Here is a 23,965-nt window from a genome sequence, read left to right on the forward strand (position 1 = left end):
CTTCTACAGGTTTCCTTTTAGGCGCTCTGTTAGTTGTCATAGATCAGGGAGAACATATGATATTTGTCTCTTTGAGACTGGCTTATTTCACTAAGTATGATATTTTCCAGATTCATCCATTTAGTTGTAAATGACCGGATTTCATTTTTTTTTTACCACTGTGTAGTATTCTGTAGAGTACATATCCCATAATTTCTTTATCCACCCTTCTGTTGATGTGCATTTAGGTTGATTCCATGTCTTAGCTATTGTGAATTGAGCTGCAATAAACGTGGAGGTGCAGACAACTCTCTTATTTGCTGATTTCACTTCCTTTGGGTAAATTCCCGGAGTGGGATAGAAGAGTCATATGGTAGGTGTATATTCAGATTTCTGAGGTATCTCCAAACTGTCTTCCATAGTGGCTTTACCAATTTGCATTCCCACAAACAGTGGATTAGGGTACCTTTTTCCCCACATCCTCACCAGCATTTGTTGTTTGTTGATTTCTGTATGAGAGCTATTCTAACTGGGGTAAGGTGAAACCTCATTGTGGTTTTGATTTGCATCTCCCTGATGGCTAGTGAGCCTGAGTATTTTTTCATGTGTCTGTAGGCCATTTGGATTTCCTTTTTTGAGAAATAACTATTTAAGTCCTTTGCCCACTTCTTGCCTGGGTTGTTTGCTTTGCTATTATTATTGAGTTTTTGATCGCTTTATATATTCTGGTTATTAATCCTTTATCAGTTGCATAGTTTGCAAATAATTTCTCCTGTTTCTTTTGCTATCCTATTTCTTTGTAATCCCACTTGTTAATTTTGGTTTTTATTTCCTGTGCCTCTGGGGTCTTTTCCAGGAACTCTGTGCCTAGGCTGATGTCTTGCAGGGTTTTCCCAATCTTCTCTAGTAATTTGATGGTCTTGGGTCATAGATTTAGGTCTTTAATCCACTTTGAATGGATTTTTGTGTAAGGTGTAAGGTAGGGGTCTTGCTTCATACGTAATATGCATTTTCATTAACTTTATGAAGAACCATCATCCACGTGGATTTCAAAAATTTTTTGCGCGAAAATTCTGTCTTTTTAATTAAATAGATAGAACTGGAGATCATTATGTTAACTGAAACAAGCCAATCACAGGAAGACAAGTATTGCATGTTCTCCATCATATGTGGAAGTTTAAGAAACAGTAGTGAATCTGAACTTAGGACAGCAGTTACTAGAAGCCGGGAAGAGTGAGTGAGAGTAGGTTGAGGGAGGCTGGATAGCAGGTACCAAAGCATAGTCAGACCAAAGGAACAAGTTCTAGTGTTCCACAGCAAACTGGGTGGCTGTAGTTCACAATCATGTGTAAAAAGCACAAAGAGAGGAGCTAGTAGGCTCCAAACTAAGACAGAGAAATGGAAAGGCTGGTTGCCTGACTTGACTGGTTTATACTGTATTGAAAAATTGCATTTTTCCCCATAAAAATGCATAAGCATTACATATTAGTAAGATACTTTAAGTAATAAAATGGTAAAATAGTTTTAAAAATTTTTGCTCCAAAATTATCTTTTAATTTTACTTGCCACAGATTTTTTTGGAGTGCCCTTATATTAGGTGCATTGCCCAGAGAAGACATGCAACAAATGTTCATCCTGCCATTCTCCCTTAAATGCCAGCACAGTTTCTATTTTAAACATGTTGAAATAGTTTGAGGATGTTTTATGTATTTCCCCACCATTTCAGCCAGGATATATAAAACATAATCAAGCCTACCCTCTTCTTTCCATCATTAATGGTAAAGTCATTCCTAAGAGCAGTGGACTTTGCAGTATGCTGATGCCTTTTCACTGAAGAACCAAGACTGAATTTTCTAGTTCTTCATGGCTTTGTTGTTGTTTGGCAGCAGTTTGATGTCGCACTGTCATCAATTATTCACTGTGGTATTAATTATGCCTTTCTCTGTTCCTTCACTTCTAATTTGTGTCTTTACTAATCATATATAATTTTAGAATCATACTTAAAGGAATACCATTCAGTTCTGTTTCTGTGGCATTTGTATCTTTGAAGTACTAGGTTTTTTTTTTTTTAAAAGATTTGTATATTTGAAAGGCAGAGTAGAAAGAGAGCAGAGAGACATACAGAGAAATTTTCCATCCACTGATACACTCCCCAAATGGCTGCAACAGACAAGGCTGAGCCAGACCAAAGCCAGGAGCCAAGAGCTTCATCTGGGTCTTGCACGTGGGTGCAGGGGTTCAAGGATTTGGGCCATCCTCTGATGCTTTCCCAGGTGCATTAGCAGGGAATTGGATCAGAAGTAGGGCAGCTGGGTCTCAAACTGGTACCCATATGGGATGCTGGCATCGCAGGCAGCAGCTTTATCTCCTACACCACAATACTGACTGGCCCATGAGGTACTGATTTTTGGAAGCTCTTCTCAGTATTTTTAAGATAAATTTTTATATTTTTTAATTTATTTGAGAGAGAGAGAAAAAGCTACCATCCACTACTTCATTTTCCACATGCCTGCCATTGTTTCTGGACTGGGGCCAGAGCCAGGAATTCAAGTTGCAAACCAGGTTTTCCATGTAGGTGGCAGGGACCCAATTACTTGAGTCATCAGCATGGTCTCCCAGAATCTGCATTGGCAAGGAGCTGGAGTGAGTCAAGAACTACAGTCAAGAACTGAGCTGAGGCTCTCTGATGTGGGACAGACTGCCAGGCTAAATGCTTATTTCCAGGCCAGAACATTTTTAACTTCATGATTTGAGATCCTACTTTGGAAAACTGAAGATGTCAGTTAAATGTCTGACTAAGTAAGCTACTTTCAGACAGCAACTGGGTGTTTTGATGACCTAGTAAATCAGCTCAGTGTTATAGGAACCCTTGATCTACAGACTGATTCTAACTTGAGGCCTAATGAACTATTTAAGGGACCTATAGTCCATCAGTGGGCTTCAGAGAATTTGTGAGCCTGCTAAAGCAATGTATAATTTTTATATGCTTATGCAACTATACTGTTTTTTTATGAAGAGAGTACTCATGGCTTTTAATTATTACTCCAATGAGTTCCTGAGATGCAAAGACATAGAACCTCTGACAAACAGCCTTTGGGTATCTGACATTGGAAAGCACAGGGACCTGAACTCTAAGTGCTATGCACTCCTTAAATCACCCCCTCCAGGAAGCTAGAAAGCAGTTTCATCCCTCAGCTTGGTTCCTTTATCCATGACAGCATTTGAATAGGGAAAAACATCTGTGCTTACCATCAATGTTATGTAAACAAGTCCTTCCTTACACTAGTAATAATTTGAAATCATATCTGAAAATGAGTGTTTACTCTTCCTTGGGAATGGAACATGCCTCCACTTAGCATCTAGATCATTTTCATTGTGCCACTATTAGAGATAGTTCTTCATGGGTTCTTTGTGTTTCAGTATTTCTTGTGATCAAAGACACTTTGCTCTGGACTCTCTCTTCAAAAATATTTGTATAGCAAACAAATATTAGAAGACAGAGCAGAGAACAGGTGTGTTTGTTGTCCAGTATAATAAAAATAATACCTCCCTGTGGAGTGAGGATGGGGCAGCTATTCTTGCTACTTATCATAGAAGATGCAAGTTGGCCTAATCATGGGCTTCCTCAATTGTGACACAAACTCACTTATTTGCTGCATCAACTTGGGCAGCTTTCCATCAGCCCCTGTGGAATGTGAGAGGCAGGCAGAATGGACACAAACATGGAGCTAATGTTGCTTGCTGTGCTGTGAGTAGCACAGTCCTTTGTCTCTGACCTAGGAGTCTCTTAACTTTTCTGGGCATCCATGCAGCCGTGGCATTCTAACTCATTAGCTTGCAAATAAAGTAAATCTCAGACTCTAGTTCTTGACACCACTATTACAGTGCCTATAATGAATGCCTTGCAACTCATTTTAGATATTTCAGCTTAGAGAGTGATATATATGGGTTATTTAGGGGAAACCCCAAATCAAGTGGGTACTCTAGGCCGTTAGGACAAGCACTTCTGTTATTCATATCTTGATCAAAAGCAGAAACTTTCCTAATTAACATAGCACCAATGGACTTTTATTAGTGGAATTGGAATCTTGTTATTTAACATAATGAGTGTTAAAATGGAGTTTTATTGGTGAAATTAGAGATGTTCAAGAGAATGTAAGCATCCATCAAGGCATAGAACCTGAATTATATTGAAAATATTTACCAGCCAGCACCGTGGCTCACTTGGCTAATTCTCTGCCTGAGGCACCGGCATCCCATATGGGCACCAGGTTCAAGTCCCGGCTGCTCCTCTTCCAGTCCAGCTCTCTGCTGTGGTCCAGGAAGGCAGTGGAGGATGGCCCAAGTGCTTGGGCCTCTACACCCGCGTGGGAGACCAGGATAAGCACCTGGCTCCTGCCTTCGGATCAGCGTAGTTCCAGCTGTAGTGGCCATTTGGAGGGTGAACCAGTGGAAGGAAGACCTTTCCTCTGTCTCTCATTGTCTATCTGTCAAATAAAAAAAAAAAAAAAAAAAAGGAAAATATTTACCAACCAATATGTCCTAGAATCTGACCGGTCTGAACTAAAACAAACACTGGCTACAGTGCTGAAGCAGGTTCCTATGGGCCTCCTGTGCCACCACGAAACCCTTTGGCATTAACTGTTTGGATCATGAAGCTAGGATTCTCTACCATTCTCAAAGGAATAAAGGAACAGTAGAAATTTTGGGGAACTTGGGGCAATGCCTATTTATCTACCAGTACAGATGTTGCAATATTTTATATATATGTTAGTATTAGGCACGTATTTTAGTATTTTTCAGAATGTTTATGTTTATTTATTTGAAAGAAAAACAGAGAGAGACGGACAGGTTCACTCATCCACTGGTTCACTCTCAAATACCTACAACAGCCAGGGCTGGGCCAGGTTGAAGCCAGGAGCCAAGAATTCCTTCTGTGTGGCAGGGACCCAAGTACTTGAGCCATCATCTGCTGCCCAACAGATGCACATTATCAGGAAGCTGACGGGAAAGAGAGGTGGGACTTGAACCCAGTCACTCCGATATGAATGCAAGTGTCTCAAGCAGTGACCTAATCCGCTGCACCACTACACGCACACCCACATTTTAGTATTTTGACAACCAATAACAGCTTTACCAATGCTTTCTGACTGTGCCCTTACTGCTGTTTGTAATGATACTCAGGCTTGAACATCCCTGAAGGGTTCTAGTGCTTTGGTTTGGAGAAATTCTGTTTGTTTGATGATGCCAAAGGAAACAGAATCTTGCCCTGCAGCCTTGCTGCATTTGCTTCTAATGATGCATTAATGCAAGCTGGTAGTGTAAACAGCCCAAAAAAAATAGGGAGCAAGGGGGTCAGGTGTTTCGCCTCACAAGTAAATCATTGATTGAGGTACATACATCTCACATTGCAGTGTCGGGGTACAATCCCACCTCCAAACTCTTGACTCCTGCCGCTTAATACAGACCCTGGGAGACATCAGATGGTGGCTTAAGTGATTGGGCCCCTGCCACCCACATGGGAGACCTGGACTGAGTTCCCAGCTCCTGGCTTTGGCCTAGCTTGGCCCAGCCGTAACCATTGCAGGCATTTTGGAAGTGAACCAGTTGATAGGAGTGCTCGCTCTCGCTCGCTCTCTCTCTCTCTCCCTCTCTCTCTCTCCCTCCCTCTCCCCCTCCCCCTCCCCCTCCCCTCCCTCTCTTCCTCCCTCCTCAAATACATTAAAAAAAGGGAGAGAAGCTTTAACTAGTTCCCAGAACAGATTGAAGAGCTGTTTTATGTCTGTTTTTTTGTTTTGTTTTGACAGCTATTTGTTTAATAAGTATCTGTATACATCGCAGCATTTAGTTTGAGACTTGCTTTCATTATAACTTGGGAATGAGGTTGTGGAAGAGTAGCTACCCCTCACCACTCCCGACAGTTTTTTAATGTCTTGAAATTTACTGAAAAGAAATGCAAATAATGCAAAGATTTTGACCTAATTGTATTGTTTTAAAATGTTTGCTTATTCATTTCTTTTTCTTTGAAAGCAGAGTGATACAGAGAGAGACAGAAAAAGAAATCAGTCCACTAGTTCATTGCCCCAAATGCCTACAATAGCTGAGACCAGGTCAAGCGAAAACTAGGAGCCAGTAACTCTACTGGGGGTCTCCCACATGGGTGGCAGGGACTGAAGGACTTGAGCCATCACCTGCTGTTAGCAGGAAGCTGGATCAGAAGGTCGAGGCAGGGCTTGATCCCAGACACTGTGATATGGGATGTGGACATCCCTCGTGGTGGCTTCCCCTGCTGTGCCACAGCACATGCCTCTGACCAAATTAGATTTAGGGCTGTCTCCAGAAGCACAGAGGGATCATCGAGGAAAATTTCTTGTTCCGAGAGCAGTGGACCAGCATCAAAGCAGTGCTCGCTGTGCCCATTCCATCTCACTGACTCCCTAGATGGTATATTTAGAGGCTGCCAGGGCCCACGAGTGGGGCGGCTACAGACAGGAAGGGCAGATAAAATGCCATCAGGGTGGAAGGCAGCACCTTTTCTCATGGGTTTGTTGGAAAATTGGCTGAAGCCCCAGGAGCAGCAGCTAGAGACAGATGGGCTTTTTCATTCTCTCTGTGAGTCACAGGGGCTGAGTTTCAGGTAGTTGTAGCCTTCATAAATAGCAGCTGCACACAGAAACCAAGGGTCACTCTTCATCTTTATCCCTTTATCTCCGCACTCTGAATAATGCCCTGCTGGCTTTCCTGGCCACGGCCACATGGAGATGGGATTCTGTGTCAGGTCACAGCATGAGCACAAAGGCGGCCACTATGCGCTCCATGTGTGGAGTCAGTGTGTTTGCCTTATCATCTTTACAGTGGATTATCCCTAGTGAAACTTGCAGGGTAGCTTCAGTGCTAAGAGTCAAAGATTAATAGCACTGTGCTTGCAGAGACTGCTGGCCAGACAAGAAACAAATAAGTCCCTTTCTTTTAGCTTGTTCATTTTTTACATTTTTTATGTATTTTCATTTTATTTCAAAGGCAGAAAGATAGACAGAAAAAGAAAGATCTTCCATCCACAGGCTCACCCCCACATGCCTACAACAATCAGAGTTGGGCCAGGCCAGAGCTAAGAGCCTGGAATCCAATTTGGGTCTACCTTTCGGGTGGCAGTGATCCAAGTACTTGAGCCATCTCTTGGTGCCCACCAAGGTGCACCTTAGCAAGAAGCTGGAATTGGAAGCAACTGAGACTGGAACTCAGGCATATCGATATGGGATGTAGGCATCCCCACGAGCAGCTTAACCGTTGTGCCAAACACCCACCCTCCCTGAGTGTTATTTTTATGTGTAAGTTGTACAAACATGAATATTCAGAAGGGTATCCACTGGGTCATAGAACAAGATCCATTTGATTGATGTGATCATAATTATTCAGAAGCTGTTCTCTCATCCTGCTTTTTTACACTTAGGCTGAAATTTAATTATGTTTTTAGAGGAAGCCGGGTGTCTTATGTTTGGCATTCCTTTGCTTTCAGAGAATGCTAAGTAGGACAAGCATCCTAGCCACCCTTTGCATGGTTGCATGAGTCTTTCAGGGATTTCTGCGTGGGATGTTGCAGGACCTTTATCCAATCTAGAGTTTAAGAGGAAGGATCTTGGTTAGATCTGACACGAGGGAAAGGCAAACAGGTTTGGTGTGAAACCCCCAGGACTAAGAGGAGGTGAATATAGTATTTGTTGCTGTGCAGCTACACACAGCAATGGGACCTCTTGTCTATCTCTCTTTCTGTCTCTTTGCCTCTTAAATAAATAAATACATGTTTAGAAAAAGTGCATGCAGTGATGGACTTAAAAGAAAGCTTTATGTTGGTGTAAAGTTTTGGAATTACAGCGCATGAAGCTACTTCAGAAAGTTCATGGTGATTAGTAGAGGTTGAGGAGGAAAAGATGGGGGGAGGGAGATGGATTCACAGGTACTGAAACGTGGTGGGATGGGAGTAAGATGTTCTGGGGTTTTGCTGCACAGGACAGTGACTAGAAATAATGATTATGTACTGTTTATTCTCCCTCTACCCTTCAAAAAAGCAACTCAAAGAAAGGATTTTGAAAGTTTCCACCACAAAAAGGTGCATTTTTGAGGAGATAGATATACTTACCCTGATTGGACATTACCCAATGTATTCATTTATTAGAACATTTAATATTTGCCTGTAAATATGTGTGAATTTGTGCATCAGTTAAAATTCAGATTAGTTTTTCAGAAGTTCACCAAAAGTATAAAAATTTTGAAATCCACGCCCAGTGTTTTCACAATGTACATTTTCATGTCATTTTTGAAGACCTTTCATATGCATGGATTCCATAATTTGCTACATTGAAGTAAACATATTTGAATTCCATTTTCCACAGACTTTCTGAAAAACTCTTATACTGATTTCCCAAATAGAGCAAGATTTTCGGTTAAGAAAAGGAACAAGCATTTAGTACAACAGTTCAGTCACCTCTTGGGCCACTTGTGTCCCATATCAGAATGCCTGGGTTCAAGTCCCAAGTACTCCTGATCTAATTTCCTGCTAATGCCTACCATTGGAGGAAACAGATTATGGCTCAAAATCTTAGACCACTGTCACCCATAAGGGTGACATAAGGGACACCTGGATTGAGTTCCAGGGCTGTAGTGTTGGCCTGGCCCAGCCCAGGCTGTTGTGGGCATTTGAGGAATGAATCAGCAGATAAAAGATTGCTGTTGGTCTCTCTCTTTTTCTACCTTTCAAATGAAATGAAAGTAAATAAATATAACCTTATAAAACAGAATAACCCAGCATCGAGGTAGGCTTTGGCACAGAGGCATCTCATATCAGAGTGCCTAGGTTCAAGTTCCACCTCTACTTCTCATCCAACATCCTGTTAGGTAACTCCCAGGAAACAGCAGGTGATGTCCCAGACACAGGGGAGAACTGGATTAATTTCTGGGTTTTTTGCTTTGACATGGCCCAGGCCTGGCTGTTGGCAGGCATTTGATGATTGAACCAGCAGATGGAAGATCTCTGACTTTCTGTCTGTCTCTGTCTCTCCACCTTTCAAATAAAATAAGAATAAAATCTAAATAAAAAAGAATAACCCAGCATCACCAGCTTGCTTCAGATTGGGAAGCAGCAAGTAACCAATTATGAACAAAGCAAAGGACTCATATAGTAAGGAGAGCATGCTCACAATTACTTGTTGAACTCTTTACTTAGTGTAGGGTTAATCTTAGGAGTATAAAGTAAACTTTAAATAGATCTTTATAAAAATTAACGGTGGGAATAGGAGAGGGAGGAGGAAGAAAGGTGGGAGCTTGGACAGGAGGGAAGGTAATGTGGGAAGTATCACTATGTTCCTAAATCTGTATATAGGAAATACATGAAACTTGTATGCCTTAAATAAAATTTTTTAAAAAATTAAAAAGATCTTGGAAATTCACTTCTGTGTCTTAGACAGCAGTATCCTCATGAGTAAAATACAGGGGATGGCCTGGATCAGAGGTTGTCAGATGACTGACCAACTATGGCCTGCATGTTTCTGTAGACTTAAAAAATCATTTATTTGCTGTACATTTAATTTGAGAGAGGCATAGAAACAGAAAAAGACAGAATACAGATAGAGATGTTCCATCTACAGGTTCACTCTTCATATGCCCACGACAGCTAGGAACTCCATCTGGGTCTCCCATGTAGGTGGTAGAGTTCCAAGTACTTGAGCCATCATTTGCTCTCTCCCAGGATGTGCGTTAGCAGATTGCTGGAATCGGAAACGGAGCTGGGACCCGAACCCAAATTCTGCCACATGGAATGTCCCAAGCGGTCTCTTAACTCTTGAGCCAAATCACGCAGCCCTGTAAATAGAATTTTATGAGAAAACAACCATACTTATCTGTTTGTTGCCTATAATGATGTTTGAACTATTTTCAAAATTTCAACTATATATTATAAAATATATTTATTATCTGGCCTTTCACACAATAAGGTTGCCACAGCCTGACCTAGATAACCCCTCTCCAACGTCCCTTTGGCTTAAATCTGTGATGTGCTGGTTGGCTGGAGAATCGAGAAAAGGAAAGTGGAAGTAGAGGTGTGATGCGCTGGCCAGTTGGCTGGGCTTGAATGTAAAGAGGCTCAGTCCTGTTCAGGTTTAATCCCGTTACTGTAATCCCTGACTCCCCATCCCTCCAGCCTTCCTATCTAGCCTGGGGTGCTCACAGCGGGAGCTGCCTGGGGATGACTTTGATTGCACAGAAAAAAACCCTGTAGTCTATGTCTTCAGAGCACATGCTCAGCTTGTGTAAAATCCTTCAAAGTATCAGCTAGATAAACCTCTTTCCTTCTGTGGGAAATGCCGTTTCCCATATGCAGTGCATAGCCACATTAGCTTGCCAGGCCTGGGGAATCTGGGGGAGGAAAAAGGGCTTTTGTGCCCTGTGTGCTGCCCTGCTCCTCCATGTACATCTCCTGTAGAAGATGCTTTGGCGTCCTGTTCCCTGCCACCTGGGCACTGGGCAGGGAGCACATATCTGCCTCCCGTGTCCTTTCACAGGAAGATTGCATGACAACTTCCTTCCTGAGTGATTTAATCTGCAGCCTGTTTGCATGGTTGGACTGTGGTTGGCAGGAACGGGATGCGGTTTTCTGTCAGTTGGGATGTGGCCAGAGGGCAGGAACCCCCTGGAGTAGCTCACATGTGCTGTGCTTCACAAGCAGAGCAACACTTTCAGGTCAGGTGTGAGAGGGTAAACGAACCTTTGTTTTAAGTTTAAGTTTATTTATTTGAAAGGCAGAGGGAGGGAGAGAGAGATCTTCCATCTGCTAATTCTCTCCTCAAATGCCTACAACAGCCAGGGCTGGGCCAGGCTGAAGCCAGGAGCCAGGTACTCCATCTGGGTCTCCCATGTAGGTGACAAGGACCCAAGTACTTGAGACGTGACCTGCTGCCTCCCACAATAGCCGTTAGCGGAAAGCTGGACCAGAAGTAGAGGTAGAATTCAAACCCAGGTACTCTGATAGGGTTTAGAGGCATCCAAAGCCGCAGCTTAACCCACTGTGCCACAATGCCCTCCCTTAAGTGAATCTTTTCAGAAGGAAAATTGCAGAATAAAAATGGCTATTATGCTGGTTTCTCATTTTTGTGTGCTGGTTGACCAGCTTGCATATTGATTTCTTGCTCTTTATATTTACAAGTATAAGAGGCTCTCATCGATTTTATATATATAAACACATAAATATATACACATACATACTTCAGTTTTTATTAAGTCTTATTTAATTTTTATTTTGAAATTATTTCAGATATATAGAAAACTTGCAAAAACAATGCAAAGAATTGTGCCCACACATACACTGGGATTGCCTTAACAGTAAATTTTGTCACATTTGCTTAAGCGTGCTCTGCCTCCCTCCCAACCCCATCCTCCTCTCTCCCAAGCAGCCCTAGATGCCTAAGTAATCCCTAAAAGTAACCTCAGGCCAGCACTGTGGTGTAGCGGGTAAAACCACTGCCTGCAGTGCCAGCATACCATGTGCGCACCTGTTTGAGTCCCGGCTCAAGTCCCAGCTGCTCCTCTTCCAATCTGGTTCTCTGCTATGGCCTGAGAGAGCAGTAGAAGATGGCCCCATGTCCTTAGGCCCCTGCATCTGAGTGGGAGACTTGGAAGAAGCTCCTGACTCCTGGCTTTGGATCGGCGCAGCTCTGGCCATTGCGGCCATCTAGGGAGTGAAGACCTCTCTCTGCTTTTGCCTCTCTGTAACTCTGACTTCCAAATAAATAAATAAACTTTTTAAAAGTAACCTTATCTCACCTAGCCAAAATTAGGAAATTAACATAGATGCAATACTCATATTTAACCTATAGACGTTATAGCCATATATTATAAATATAGAATTATTGAAAATAGAGCTGTGATTTATTTTCTTCATGCTGAGTATGGCCTGTTATAAGCTTTATTTTTGCTGTATGGCTTTCCACTTGCAAAATAAAACAACCACAAAACAATACTTAGAATTCACAAGAGTGGGCACCTGGCTTAGTAGTTAATATGCCCACCTTGAACATTGGAATACTTGGGTTTAATTCCTGGCTCTAACTCCTGACTCTACATTCCTGCTTAGGTGGATTGTGGGAAGTAGCAATAATGGCTCAAGTAATTGTTTCCTGCCACCCACGTGAGAGACCTGGGTTGTGATCTTGGTTCCTGGCTCTGGCCCTACTCCATGTTCAGCAGTTTGAGACTTTTGGAGAATAAAGCAGCCAGCAGATTGGAGTATGTACTCATACTCTCTCTTTGTCTCTCTCTGCTTCTTAAGTATATAAAATTAAAATTTCACAAGTTCAAAATTTAAAAAAAATGCTTGCTTTTCAAACCTACACTCTGTTTATAGTGGTAGTTGATTTCACAAAGTAGTAATAATAGTTACAATAATAATAATAATAATAAGTAGCAGTGCACAGTTGACCTGGGTTCCGCAGAGCTCTGTGTCTGGTCCAGCTGCTGCTGCGAGTACCCTGCCCCACAGCACCTGTGCAAGTATGAAGACACAGAAGGGCCCTTTCCAGTCACTTCCTGTGTTGGCAAGAACTAGCACCATTTACTTGGGGGACTGTGAGAGGTACTACTAAGTGGGCACCACTGTTGTTTTGTCTTTTTCCTCTGTCACTTACCTTAAGAATGGCGCTAAAACATTTCCTTGGGGCAAGAGAGATACAACAGAACAAATTAAAATGATGACTCTTAGGCAACATTTCTGTGTGGACCCAGGGCCGAAACTTACACCACTGGGTACAAGAGAATTAGCTGATAATTTGGAAAGCTTCTTTTCCCTCACCTTCTGAGATCCCCACAGCATGAACTCACACAGGAGTATAGCACTTTAACTATGGCTGCTCATCACCTCCAGTGTTCTCGCCTGCCTCCTCCTGCTCTGGCTACGCTGGATAAAATGTACAAGGCTGACGAAGATTTTCCATCACAGTTCGCCCCTAGCCCGAGCGCCACCTGAGCTGTCTGCAGATACACATCTTATCTTCTCCCAGGAGTAAATCCCTGCTGCCTTTGACACGCTCCCTGCATGGTTACGGAGAATAATGCTGTAGCTGGAGCGTATCAGTGCTTACCAAGGTACATGTCTACAGTGTGACTTCTGACTGTCTGCATTCTGCTTAGCTCTGTGCAGAAGGCAGAACAAACAATGGAGGTGTCTTTTAAAAAATGGCTTCCAGGGGTCTGCATTGTGGCATACTGGATAAATCCACCACCTGCAACACCATCATTCCTTATGGGTACCAGTTCGTGTCCCGGCTGCTCTATTTTTGATCCAGCTCTCTGCTAATGGCATGAGAAAAGCAGCAGAAGATAGCCCAAGTACTTGAATCCCTGCTACCCATGTGGGAGTCCTGGATGAAGCTCCTTGCTCCTGGCTTCAGCCTGGCCTAGCACTGGCCGTTGCAGCTATCTGCCATCCCAGGAAGAGTGAAACAGCAGATGGAAGATCTCTCTCTCCCTCTCTCCCTCTCTCCCTCTCTCCCTCCCCTCTCTCTCCTCCCTCTCTCTGTAGCTCTGACTTACAAAATAAATAAATAAATATTTTTTAAAAAAGTGGCTCCAGGGCAGGCATTGTGATACAGTTTGGAATACCTGCATCCACTATCAGAGTGCCTGGGTTTGAGTCCCACCTCCATCTCCAACCCAGCTTTTCTGCTAATGCACACACTAGAAGACAGCAGGTGACAGTTCTAGTACTTGGTTCGCTGCCCCCAACATGGGAGACCCAGATGAAATTCCTGCTCCTGACTTTAGCCTGGTCCAGTCCCAGCTGTTGTGGGTATTTGGAGAGTGAATCAAAAGATAGACGTTTCATTCTCTCTCTCTCTCTCTCTCTCTCTCTTTCTCTCTTTCTCTCTTTCTCTCTTTCTCTTTCTCTCCCTCCCACCCTCCCTACCTCCATCCATCCCTCCCTTCCTCCATCTCTTCTGTTGCTCTGCCTTTCAAATACATAAAAATCAGTCAATAAACTTTAAAAATTACCTCTTTTTAAAAAAGTTCATTCAGGGAACAGAGGCAGAGAGGACATACAGACAGAGCTCCACCCACTGGTTCATCGTCCTAACACCTGCAGTGACTGGTACTGGGCCAGGCTGAAGCTGGGAGCTGGGGACTTGTTACAGGTCTCCCTTGTAAGTTCTAGCAAAGACAGATTCTATCTAATGAATGAGAAAAATACATTTGACTTAGATTTTCCTTATGAACGCAGGAAATGTTCTGGAATCAATGTCCCCTAAGTTCAAGCTCAAACTCTACCATTTACTTGAGGTATTGGACAAGTTGCTTTTCTTTCTGTAACTCATTTATTAAACTTCAGGATGAGAATCTGGTTGGGAAGGTGTATACACATTTACCTCTCTAACTTCCTGAGAGAATCGTGGACAGGGACGATTCCGTGGGACACCACTTTGTCAGTGCCTCTCTCTGGATCTGTACTTGTACAGTGTCTGATACCCATTTGTGCCGTGGATGTGTGTGGATCCCCTGCTGTGGTCCAGTCATCGCACTGAGTCGCAGAACACAGGGGGGATCTTGCAGACACAGTCACACATGGTTGGCTCCATAATTGAATAAATTGAGGAAAAGGCAGAGATTAAGCAGTGATGTCTTTAAAAGATGAAAAGATCCCTGGAATTCCACTGTGGTTTGTGGTAAGGCTGAGTACTTAGACCTTTTCTTTTGTCACTGCTACTTTTAAAAGCTCCACTAAAACTGATTTGAGCTACCCCAAAACATCAGCCACACCTGGCTCCCTCTCTGTTCCCACTCTAGGCTGCCCAAGAATGGAGCCACGGAGCCTTTGTCTGTGGACTTGGCAGGTGGCTGTGGTGTGCTGCTTTCTGTCCCATTAACCTCTATTTTATCTGTCAAGAATAGTATTCCCCATTGTTGAAAGCAGCAATTTGCCAACCAGGCAAGCTTAGAGTCCTGTTTGATGGAGCATTACAGAGAGCAAAAGGGAAAGTTTAAACAGATTTGCCTCTCTAATTTCCTGAAAGGATCACAGGCAAAACTTGCCCTCTGGCAAAATGCTTTCTGTTTGCATTATAATAACAAGCATTTATTGCCATGACGGGAAGAGGGGACCATGGAAGATTGGCCTCATACTTCCTAGTTTCATTTAGTTCCATTACTACTTATGGAATACGGCGCTGTTTAAAACACACATAAACTTAAACACTACTCTTTCCTAATAGCCTAAAGTACTCAGAAAGCCCTATTTTTTTTCCTTCCCAACTGTAAAATATGCTGCTAATTTCTTATTATCAAGCATGTGGGTTCTAACAATGGAACCACACTCGGGAAAAAATATGCTTTCTCTTTCTTTTGGAGAAGTTCAAGGTGTTACTGGAGATGGCTGCTCAGAGGTTCTTGTCTCGGTGTAAGAAAGAACTCAGATATGAGACAGAGGGTAGTACAATAATAAGATACATGCAGTCTTTTCTATACAGGAGTGTAATGTTTAGCTAAGGAAATAAGCATTAAACAATGTTCAGATAATTATATGATGGTATTCGTGAGATATGCTTTGAAGAAAAAAACTGTAAGATGCTAAGGCAGCAGATCTCAAGGGATTCGTATGGTATGCTCAGGTCACTGAAGATGAGCAGGAGAGAGCTTTTCAAGCTGTGTAGCAAAGTTTAATGAAGAGAAATACACCTGAGAGGCCAGGCAGGCATCTCAGTAAAGGGCCGAGAGCCCAGTGTGCATTCAGCCAGGAGCTTTTATATCCTCCCCTCCTCCCTCTTCTGGAAAATTGTGGGTGGGGCTTTCTTGATGTGGAGTTCCTGAAAATCCCCCCACAACTTTGTGAGCACAGTGTTATGGAACCAGATGTGGTGCCAGATAGGGGGATACCCCGAGCTGCACCCAGGGAGAGGACTGAACCGATCCAATAGCATTAGTGGACAAGAGCAGCTACTTTGGGTGCAATTCCTGGGCTGCTTTCCGGGATTGTTTCCTCCTACCATTCCATATACACTTATTTTCTTCAAAAAATTTTTATTTTCTTCAGCCCATCCTACACACATAGGCTAATATCAACCTGGTTACATTAACAAAAGTACAGTGTCAAGTGTATCTAGACATTTTGTTTAACCTTTATAATTTCATAGAAAAGAAACCCTTCTTGTATCTGGTTTAGTTCATTGAACTAAATTTCTCCAAAACATCTGTATAACATACATGGGATATGTCAAATGAATGCATCTGAAGTGAGTAATACCAGAAAGTAAACTTCCTGAGACCAAGGACCCTGTCTGCACTGTTCACTGTCATGTCTTCAGCTCCAGGCACATTGCAAAACAGTTCATGCTTAAGATGAATTTATCAATGTTGGATATCTCACATTTCTACCTAACAGTATGCAAACAATTCCAGGGAGGAAAGCTCCAAGCTTTAAACTCTCAAACTCCAGAGGTGGTCATGCCCAACGCCATCTCTAGCTTTACACCCAAAATGCCATTAGTCAGTTATTTAAACAATACTTTAATAAGACCAAAATCTGTCGACTTTCCCCGTGGCATTTCCCATCCCCTTTGGCCAAGCCCACTCTTCTCTGGACACCCACACTCAAGCTTGGCTCTCTCCTGCTCATCTTCAGTGACCTGAGCATACCATATGAATCCCTTGAGATTTTCTGCCTTAGAATCCTAGAGTTTTTTTTTTCTTCGAAGCATGTGTCACAAATTATCATTATATAATTATCTGAGTATTGTTTAATGCTTATTTATTTTCTTAATTAAGTATTATACTCCTGGATAGAAAAGATGGTATCTATTTTATTCCCAACCAAGTCCCCAGTACCCATTGATTTCTAGTTGGAACAGGCATTCAATAAATATTTATTCAGTCGATGAGTAAGTAAGTTTAAGGAGGTAGGGAGTGATGAAAGAAGGTGAAGAATGAACGGAGGGAGGCAGGTACTGGGGGGAATGAGGGGGGAGGGGAGATCAGGAACCAGAGATTGGATAGTTTAGCATTTCTTTAGATTTGCCTAAACACTATTGGCATACCCTGATCTTATGAGATTTATCTTGACTGTTTCTTGTTTCTCAGGAGGTGTGTGTGTGTGTGTGCATATGTGTATGTGTGTATGTGCACATGCAGGCTTTTGTGTATTTTTTGAGACTAGTTTGATGGGCTGGTAATATTTCCACATAAACCAAAATCCTGGAACGAATCTATATTGAATCAATTTTGATTTAATAATACATCTTAGGAATTACTTAGTAAATTAAAATCTTCATTCTGAAATAGAAGAATGCTTTTCTTTTAAATCACGTTGAGCGTTGCTTGTCTATTTTGCCTATTTTAATCTTTAAACATTTACTGACTATTAACCATAAGATGTACACATCATTCCCATGAACTTGCATGATTATATAATCAGGGGCCATATGTTCTTACATCCTCAAATAGATCCTCCTGCCATGGGATAAGGACCTTCATGTGTTTCCTTCTAGTTCCCATTTGATAGACAGTTGGTATGATGAGTTGACTACGTGTTTTATGCCATAAACAAGAATGGATCCAGAAACATTTATTGGATATTAGTTGTTGGAAATTAAAATCACACACAGAATAAATTAAAGAGTTGGGTTTGCCTCAGAAGGATGGCAGCACAAGAAGAGAGAGCTGGTGCTGAGGGCTCTGCTCTGACCTGGTCTTACAGGGGATGGCAGGGCTTGGGGGTTAGGTGGTGGGTAAGCCTTTGATTCTTTGGTGCTGATACTGACATGAGGGTTTGTATTCAAGTGATTAAGAAAATGCACCTAGAAGAAACCAATGAGGAAATAAGGGAGTAAGGTCATGGTGGAGTAATACCAAGCCAGGGTGCAGGGTAAGATGGGGCTGAAGGTCCAAGCCCTGGTCTGAACTAGTGGGCACCCTGGAATCTTCATTATACAGCAGAATTTACCCCCACTGGAGGCAAGAAAGCCAAGCATGCCTGAACAAGTTCATCACTGACTGCAGGTCACACCGGGAGGCACCTCTGCTTTCATTGTTCTCATCATTCATGAGTTCACTGAAGACGACTGCAAATATATACTGTCAGGAACAAAGCATAAACAGAAGCTGGGGAGTGAGACCCCAGGCCCAGCAAAGGGATCCAGAGGTTTTGGGTGGAGCCATAGTGTACAGATCCCCTGCCAGTTAAGAGCTCTTGAAGTTTAAACTTTTGGCATTTTATTGACTTTTCTGCAGGAAAAAAAAAGTCCCCTCTCCCCTTGGTGCTCTAATAGTAAACACTTAGTAGCTTTTTTTTTTTTCCATCTTTGTTAATATGTGGTTACTGTCACATACTATTCTGAAATAGCTAGCCCCACCAGCTGCTTTTTCTTGAGTGTCCAATAATTAATAAAGAATTATATACTCTCCTTTTTGTGTTAGGTCATGGAACTGTATGTAGGTCAATATCTTGGTAATGATGAGCAATTGATTGTATTCTATGCTATGAGACCTGCATGAAATAGATGGACCACAATTTTTGCTGACTCTTTGGAAAGTTTTAAAACACTGGCCACCTCATAGCTATCAATTCTCCTTCCTAAACTTATTTAATCTATCTAAAGAATAATTGGAAGTGGAGATTATTCCCAAGACTCATGGCCATATTAACCTATGGTTGTCAGCAAATCTAGACCATGAAGGGGGACTCTGCTCCCCTTGAAAAATGCTTATCTTATCTATCAGCATGAATGGAGGTCATCCTGCCGGTGAGACCTACCCTGGCGTGCAAATGTGATTGCTTAGCATCTATTATCCTCCTAAACTTAACACACTATATGTGAGGCTGGAAATGCATACTTGGTTGGGACCTTCTTTGCAACAGATTAATGCCAGAATAGAATTTCTCAAAATAAAACCTCAAATTTAGTCTGTTTTTTGGGGACTGGCTCTCTGCCCGTTTCACTTCCACCCTTCTTTCTGTTTTTCATTTGCCTTGATTTTTTTTTTCTTTTTGAGTGGGGAAGATACTTTTGTCTTGGTAAAGGCAGCTTTTGAGGAGAAACATGCAGTGGAATTCAGTACTTTGACACTTTGATCCCAGCTAAAGATAACTTTTGGGGGAAGCAAGCATTTTGCACCCTCTTAGGGGGACTCTCCTTGTCCTTATTTTCCATAGGGACCAACCTGACTGCCTATTTTTATTGACCCGTCTGACCTCTCACATTTTTATGGGTAAAACCGTGGTGGAGAAGGTATTATTACATTGGTTCTTTGTCTCACGTGGAAGAACTTCCAAGCGGACAATTGCCTTGATTTGAATCCAGCAATTATTTATTAGGTGCCTACTCTGGTGTTACAGGGACACACAAAGGGAGAAAGTATACAAAAGGGCCGCCTTGCTGCAGCTTTATGCTAGTGATAATGACTGAAACACACAGAGAATATTTGCAGACCATGGAAGGTTCTATGAAGGCAGTCAAGTGAGGGGAGAAAACAGAGTCTGATAAGGCAGATCTGCAGGGTTTGGGGGGCAGTAGTGGGTGGGAGGTACCACTGGAGAAGAAGCCAGTTTTCAGCCATCTGAGATAGAATTTTCTGGGTGAGAAGAATGAGTTTAGAGCTCTCATTCCAGCAGCAAGCCTGGTGTGCTCCAGAAGAGGTGGCCAGGGTAGCCAGAGAAGACAGGAGGCAGGAGTCACGAGGCCAGGCAGGTCAGCAGACACCAGCTCATTTAGGGCCTCGTGGACCACAGGAAGGAGATGGGTGTTGAGAACTCATTTGAGGGTTTTCAATAGGCAAGTAACTTGACCTGGTTTATTTTTAGAGATAGTTGACAGCTTTAATGTTGGTGATGATGTTAAAAGAAGCAGGAGAACAGAAAAGCAATGAGTGGAGCCTGCCCAGGGGTGCTGCAGCATTTCAGAAGCATTTCAAAAGACTTGCCCCGTGGGCAGGTTATAAAACTTCTCTTAGCTCAGTTTTCCTATCAGAGAAGTCATATGCCTGCCACATCAGGCTCTTATGGGGATTAAATGCACTACTTTGAGAAAAGCATCATCCATAACATATTTTTTTATTTTTCTTAACCTCATTATTGGAGGTGGAAAGGGAGAAATCCAGGATAAATCTGGGTTGAGAACTGTGTGCATAGGTAACGTCCCAGAGTACTTTCAAGCTGTGGCAGCTGTTTACCTCATTTTGCTGCTAGTGGCCCATGATAACCACAAGCTGGTAACTCACTGAGCTTTGTCTCACCTCAGGGAGCACCTGCTAACTACCCCGGCAGAAAATTGCTATTGAAGATACGTAGTTGAATTGCATGTAAGGACTCACATTCTATTTTTCAGTAGGGAAGCTATTTGTTCATAAATGAATACAATAAAATGATTAATATGAGAAAAAAGGAATATTATTTTCATTACATAGTTTATATGTTCAATGACTGTAAAATCCAAGTGTCTTTGTGTCTCCATTTATGTCTATAGACAGGAAGAAAAGGAAGGGAGGCAATGTTTGCAGTTGGAGCATTGTCTGACAACATTGTAAAACAGGCTAAAAGAAGGATATACTTGGAGCAGAAAGAGTCACGTCCAGTGAAAGACACAGTGACCTTCTTTACTGTAAACACAAAAGGAATAACTTGGACAGCATAAGAAAGTTGAATGATGCAGACACACACCCTGTTAATCCAGATAGGACATGAGGTCAGTGACTTCTTAGGATCAGGAACCCAGGCTTGAATCCTGGCTCCGTTTCTTACGCATTTTAAGGGTATGATTTGGGGAGAATCACCAGCTTCTGTGAATCCCAGCTTCCCTGACAACTGTGCTGCACTCACAATATTGTGAAAATGATTGACAAAGACTATGTATGAAAAAGAAGTCTGCTAGTTGCATGTATAATTAGTAGTATGAATCCACCTCTGAGAACTCAGTATCCATCTGGCCCCTGGACTCTGTGTTTTCTTTGAAATGTCACTTGAACTTGAAGAACAGTGATCCCAGAGGAATCTGGCCATCTAGGCTCTCCAGTTCACGTGGTAGTGTGACACATTTGATGGTTCCTTGTAACTGCAGCATATGTGGTTGCATTACCCTTCAAGTAGGGTCCTGCTCAGAGCCGCTCTTTTGCAAAAGGATCACATCTATATTTTGATTTTTCTCAAGATAAAGTCCTTTATTATGTACATTTGTGTGATTTAAATTAGAGTTAACCCCTTCTTCTCTCCTCTCCTGGCTTTTGTCTAGCATGAAGCACAGACCTTGAGATACTTCTGAAAGGCACATAACCATTCTTGCCTCCTTCACGAAACTCAGGGTACCTTTCAGCTCAGTTATCCATTCCATTTGAGGAAAGTCACTCTATACCTAATGGGTATCTCAGAACACACACACTGAAATAAATAACAGAGTCTCCTGTAAGTCATCCTCACCTGTGCCTGCTTTCTCTCCTCTTCCTTTATCCCTAGGTAAGTGTGAAATCGGCTGGGCCTACTACTGCACCGGAGCAGGTGCTGCGGCCTCCATGCTGCTGTGCACGTGGCTGGCTTGCTTCTCGGGCAAGAAGCAGAAGCACTACCCCTACTGAGAAGGAGCCACAAGGAACAAACAGAGGAGAAGATGGGCCAAAGGGATTTGAAGGGGCTGAAGTAACCAGCTACTTTCTAAAGGTGGAATAGTGGACCTAGTCCAACACAATGCTAATGAAATGAAACCTGATGGGATCAAGAACATTCTGTAGGAACGAAGGGCTGTGGGAGATTTGTGAAACACTTGGAGGGTATGGAGAAATGGACCAAAGGCTAAAATATTGCCAGACATCGGGTGTTTCTAGTCTACAGAGTATTGTTAATGTATAACACACAGATAGACACACACACACACACACACACACACACCACAAACCTATATATGCAAAAAAGGTTCTGTTTTTGTTTTGATTTTCAAATAAAAAAAGGCAAAGATTCACAGATTCAAAAGGGCTAGTTTAAACAGTGTTGTGTTGAGAAGCAGGGTACCCTGCAGCCATCCCTGGCGATGATGACAACCCCGAAAGCACACGAGCACATGCAAGACACACCGCGTCCACACACACCCAGGCACAAACGTGGATGGAGACCATCGCACAAACTGTACAGGAGGTTCAGCAGTGCGTTACTCCTCTGTTTGCTTTTTGATATGCATTTAAAGTACAGTATTATCACTTTATAAAACATACATTAAACCTAATACATGGACCAATAAGCCACTCTATCAGTATTTTGTGTCACCTGCATAAACTCTTCACCCTCAACACATTTTCAGTGTTTATGCAGACCTTTAGAGTTAAGCCTTCATATTCCAATATTATTCAAAGATATGCAGTATTTCTCTGAGTAGCTTCTGCTTTGATATTTTTACGAAGTAAAGGGAAGAATTTCTGTTCCCTGTAGGTGAGAATTCAGTTGATACATGAGTAAAGAGAGACATTTTCCAGCCACTAGATCTTGTTTTCTTTTGTCCATTATTGTACTGTGCTGTATCACATTTATTTCAATACTCATTTTGTAAAAAAAATTTTAAAAGTGCTATTTTGTTTGTATTTGAAAAGCTCTGTGAATAAACTCTCTTTGATCAATAGCTAGACCAAAGACTAATTGTTACCGGGTTTACGTCTTTAATTTCTTAGATGTAGCCTTTCAACATTCCTAGTCCTATAGATTGTCCTTTTCTCTTTTAAGGCTTTTTTTTTTTTTTTTTTTTTTTTTTTTGACAGGCAGAGTGGACAGTGAGAGAGAGAGACAAAGAGAAAGGTCTTCCTTTTGCCGTTGGTTCACCCTCCAATGGCTGTCACGGCAGGCATACCGTGCCGATCCGATGGCAGGAGCCAGGTGCTTCTCCTGGTCTCCCATGCGGGTGCAGGGCCCAAGCACTTGGGCCATCCTCCACTGCACTCCCTGGCCATAGCAGAGAGCTGGCCTGGAAGAGGGGCAACCAGGACAGAATCCGGCGCCCCGACCAGGACTAGAACCTGGTGTGCCGGGGCCGCAAGGCAGAGGATTAGCCTAGTGAGCTGCAGCGCCGGCCCTAAGGCCTCTCTTTAACTCACTTATCACCCAACCTGACATTGTTCTAGGCACACAGTGTATCAGAGGTGAGTGGGACCTGCTTTCTACTTTCAGCTTAGTTTCTTTGCAAGTGGAATTCTAATTTCCTATTCACTGCATTTCAGTCATGAGTAAATTCGTAAGAGAGAACTAAATTTGAGAATATGAGCGGGGCTGGCACTGTGGCCCATCGAGTTAACGCTCTGGCCTGAGGCATCCCATATGGGTGCCAGTTCGAGACCTGGCTGCTCCACTTCTAATCCAGCTCTCTGCTATGGCCTGGGAAAGCAGTAGAAGATGGCCCAAGTCCTTGGGCCCCTGCACCCACATGGGAGACCTGAAAGAAGCTCCTGGCTCCTGGCTCCTGGCTTCAGATTGGTGCAGCTCCATTTGTTGCATCCAATTGGGGAGTGAACCAAAGAAAGGAAGACCACTCTCTTTGTTTCTCCCTCTCACTGTCTGTAACTCTACCTCTCAAATAAATAAATAAAATCTTTTAAAAAAGAGAAAGAGATAAAATATGGGCAATATTCAGATGTGATTTAAGGCAATAAGAACCAAACCATGCTTCAAGAGGTGTCGGGGGCCAGCTCTGTGGTGGGTAAAGCTGCTGCCTGCAGTGCTGGCATCCCATATGAGTGCCAGTTTTCAAGGCCCAGCTGCTCCACTTCCAGTCCAGCTCTCGGCTGTGGCCTGGGAAAACAGTAGAAGATGGCCCAAGTGCTTGGTCCCCTGCACCCACATGGGAGCCCTGGAAGAAGCTCCTGACTCCTTGGCTTCAAATCAGCACAGCTGCAGCCATTGTAGCCAACTGGGGAGTGAACCAGCAGATGGAAGACCTCTCTCTCTCTCTCTCTCTCTCTCTCTCTCTCTCTCTCTCTGCCTCTCCTTCTCTCT

The 23,965-nt window shown here is 42.7% G+C and overlaps 1 protein-coding gene across 5 annotated transcripts in view; it reads left to right on the top strand.

Annotated features, from left to right (window-relative positions):
• The window catches only part of LHFPL6 (LHFPL tetraspan subfamily member 6), a 274,220-nt gene extending 251,619 nt beyond the window's left edge, over positions 1-22,601 (top strand). For all 5 annotated transcript variants that reach the window (XM_008274501.5, XM_089304226.1, XM_070048958.1 and 2 more), the window contains exon 4: positions 21,452-22,601. In XM_008274501.5, the coding sequence (XP_008272723.1) occupies positions 21,452-21,570 (119 nt within the window). In that variant the 3' untranslated portion in view covers positions 21,571-22,601. The remainder of the gene's footprint in view (positions 1-21,451) is intronic.
• Positions 22,602-23,965: the final 1,364 nt, after the last annotated feature.

Source organism: Oryctolagus cuniculus, chromosome 9 (genome assembly GCF_051225735.1).
Source record: "Oryctolagus cuniculus isolate XC-2025 breed Fujian yellow rabbit chromosome 9, ASM5122573v1, whole genome shotgun sequence".
Classification (NCBI taxonomy): domain Eukaryota; kingdom Metazoa; phylum Chordata; class Mammalia; order Lagomorpha; family Leporidae; genus Oryctolagus; species Oryctolagus cuniculus.